General features: G+C 40.1%; 1 protein-coding gene across 1 annotated transcript; it reads right to left on the bottom strand.

The window, feature by feature from the left end:
- Nucleotides 1-243: 243 nt before the first annotated feature.
- On the bottom strand, nt 244-2634 carry LOC119191265 (phytanoyl-CoA dioxygenase, peroxisomal-like; the record flags this gene model as incomplete). Its single annotated transcript, XM_037445167.1, is given in 4 exon segments — nt 244-1173; nt 1518-1577; nt 1579-1662; nt 2485-2634. Coding segments are annotated over 4 exon segments (480 nt in total), but the record flags the coding sequence as incomplete, so codon positions are not given.
- Nucleotides 2635-3234: the final 600 nt, after the last annotated feature.

The following is a 3234-nucleotide window of genomic DNA, read 5'->3' as shown; positions in this document are numbered from 1 at the left end:
CAACTGACAAAAAAAAAACATTACATTGACGGATCGGAATTCAAAAATTTAAAACTAAAACTATATTTTACTAAAAAGTATTTGCGTCGCCAACACTTCCTCTAAAAGACGAGAGGTGTGATGCTATGTTTAAAAGACTGTACGAAACTATCCTACACACTCTCTTCTCTTCTCTAAGTCAGAATCGACGCATTGCGATACGAAGCGATGTAGGAAAATCTAGGAACATTAATCAGTATCCTTTCTCCCCCGAGACAATTCTATTGCGCTCGCTCTCCACAACGAATCCACGTTCATGTACTGAGGGACATGTGCAGCGGTCCTAGGCTAACGTGACCAGACGTCCCGTTTTAAACAGGACCGTCCTTTTTTTCGGTAATCTGTCCCGGTGTCCCCACAAAAATCTCGGGGACACAAAATTGTCCCGTTTTTCGAAACCGTACGAAAATTAAAGAGCCGACCGAGCTGCTACTTGACTACAACGCCTGCGAATCTTTTCTCTAATGAATAAAATGTGTGTAATGATGGGATGAGTTATGAGTAAAAATTTCATCATTGTTGTTGTTCGGGAAAACGAGATTTTCCGAATTATCGAAAAAAGCTCGGCCACCGAAGTACAATTTTTCTAAAAAGCGTGTTTTGTTTTTTCCATTGAGAACCTATACTTGACGTTAATAAACCGATGTCCCGTTTTGAGACGAAAAAATTCAGTGTGTATACTTCATGGTTGTCCATACACAATACACATCGAGGTATATGAGGGCTCACGAACATTTCCCGATTCTTCGCCCCTCGGTCCATACTAAGAGGGTTCCTTTTCCCTTATACTTCCCACCCGTAGGTATCCCCTCCCAATTTTCCTCCAGGCACCTACAATCGTTGCGCTGAGGGATTCCAGTATACTATTCGCACTTTTCCCGCAATGTTAACTGCTGGGACGGCTAACTAAAAATAACACCTCGATCTGGAAATTGTTAAGAGAGCTACTTACATATTCAGCAGCAACTGAAGAAGAATGGTGAAGATAATACTCACGACAAAGGATAAGTCAGTGCCGCGCCGGCGCAGTTCCGCCTCTACCTGTGACGAGAGCCGCTCCTGAGGCGTGCCCTTCACATCCACATACTGGCAGTGGCTGTTCGCGTAATGACACGTCAGCGCTTTACGGTAACTCTGTTAAAGGATTTAACTCAAATTATATCATACTAGCTTCTGCTCGCGGCTTCACCCGCGTGAAGGAGTTACCGGGATAAACTTTTTTCCGACTTACTTGATATGTATCGTTATACTATGACAAAATTACACATAATCATTATAAATTATAACCTATCCGTTATTCTGACGTATAACCAATACTACTGCAAAGTCCCATCCAAACTGTTCACTAATTTTTTCGCATTTTTAATAAGTAGGATTATATTCCAGACCATAATCTTTTAATTATATATTATTGCAATAGTCGTGTCGTTGACCGCCAGGCGGGCGGTTTGCTAGTTTCGGAATTTTCAATAACCTACATTAGACAAGTTAGGTCCGGAGCCGTGCACCAGGTAGGGGTGGAAGAGCACTGTGTCTCCGGGGGTCCATGATCAGGTGCACTCTCTTTTCCACGGGTGCCACTCCCTCCTCGTCTCCGATCTCGTGGAAAAACTGCAGGACGTCCTGGAATATTAGATAATTTTTTTTTATTTGACGACAGCCAAGATATACAATAGATTTTTATAAGTATACTAGATATTGCTCGTTGTTTCGCGTGGAAAACCTTTCTTATTACGAAAATCTCTTAATTATTAACTTTTGATTTGCAGCGCCATCTGTACGACACCAGTACCATCTACTTACACAATCAGATCAAAACTTCAAATATTTCCAACGGGAGCAAGTTACTGAATAAAAGGTACCTAAAATTATAGGACACAGTATAACCGTGTGCCAAATTTCACCCAAACATGTTTACGAGATACGACGTTTGCTACCAACAAACCTTCACACATCTAAATGTTTTTACATTCGTCCTAATAATATTAGTACATAAGCAAAGAGTAAGATAAGATAAATATTTAGCCGTGAGCTCATAAAATTTAAACCCCAAAGGCCTTAGGGCATTGCTTTAGGGAATTTATTAGTGTGTGTTATTTGAATTAGTGTGTTCTGATTCAGAACTTCTGAATGCTCTTTGTAACCTCCACTTGAATCTCCAAAGGTTGTAAATAAAATTCCAGTGATGGTTAATTTTTAGTCTATATTAGTCACAAATCTACATTTGTAAGGGGTAACGTGGTGACTCAAGAAAGCTGGCGACAGCTACAGAATGTAATATGAGCAAAATACAAATTCTATTAAATACATTCAGTGTGTCTCTCCAATTTAGATTAAAACATAGATAATGAGCAGCATGCAGGAAAGAATGCCATTTTATTTACTTATATCATCAACAATATTATATGCTCGTTTTTCTACTGTAAAATGAACCGAGTTCCTCACCCTAAGTTTATCCTCGTGTTGGTAGAGCACTCTTGCCTTATGCGACCCTGGTATCACGTACAGACACCCGTTGTGTACATTGACGGGGTCCACCGCAGTCCACACCGCCAAGATCTTGTCCGCAGGTCGGAACGGGAAATAATACAGATCCTGCAAAATATGGCAAGGTCTTTCTTTTTTTATTGCTTTGAATGACGAGACGAGCTTGCCGTTCGCCTGACGGTAAGCGATACGACCGCCTATAAACAGTAGAAACACAATCCAACACCTTGAATTACAAAGTAGTATTTGGCATTCCACTGCGCTCGCCATCCTGAGATATGAGGTGTTAAATCTTAATGTGTCCAGTAGTTACACTACAAATGTCCTTCAATGAACACAACAGTGACTGTTGCTTGGCGGCAGAAATAGAAATTGCGATGGTAGTTATCCAGGCGGACTCTCACATATGAGAGACCTATGACCAGTAGTCTTGGACTCAGTAACACAACTGCAATATTATAACTGATCACAGGCATAGATTCATTGGATATTATTAAGGCAACCATGATAACGTTAATTATAAAAAAAAATGTTCTTTAAGCGCTTCTGAATCTATCGTTTTGTTTATAATTATTGTCTCGCTTTGACCTAACACAGATATAGGTTCGTTGCGTAAACACCTCGGTATATAGACAATGTACCTAGTACTGAATAGTCCAGGATTCGATTACAATTCTGAATTGTGTGTGAGTTTTTTAATAGGATGGA

Source organism: Manduca sexta, unplaced genomic scaffold (genome assembly GCF_014839805.1).
Source record: "Manduca sexta isolate Smith_Timp_Sample1 unplaced genomic scaffold, JHU_Msex_v1.0 HiC_scaffold_1265, whole genome shotgun sequence".
In the NCBI taxonomy this organism is placed as follows: Eukaryota; Metazoa; Arthropoda; class Insecta; order Lepidoptera; family Sphingidae; genus Manduca; species Manduca sexta.
The sequence above is the reverse complement of the archived record's forward strand: the minus strand, read 5'-3'. Positions and strand labels throughout refer to the sequence as shown.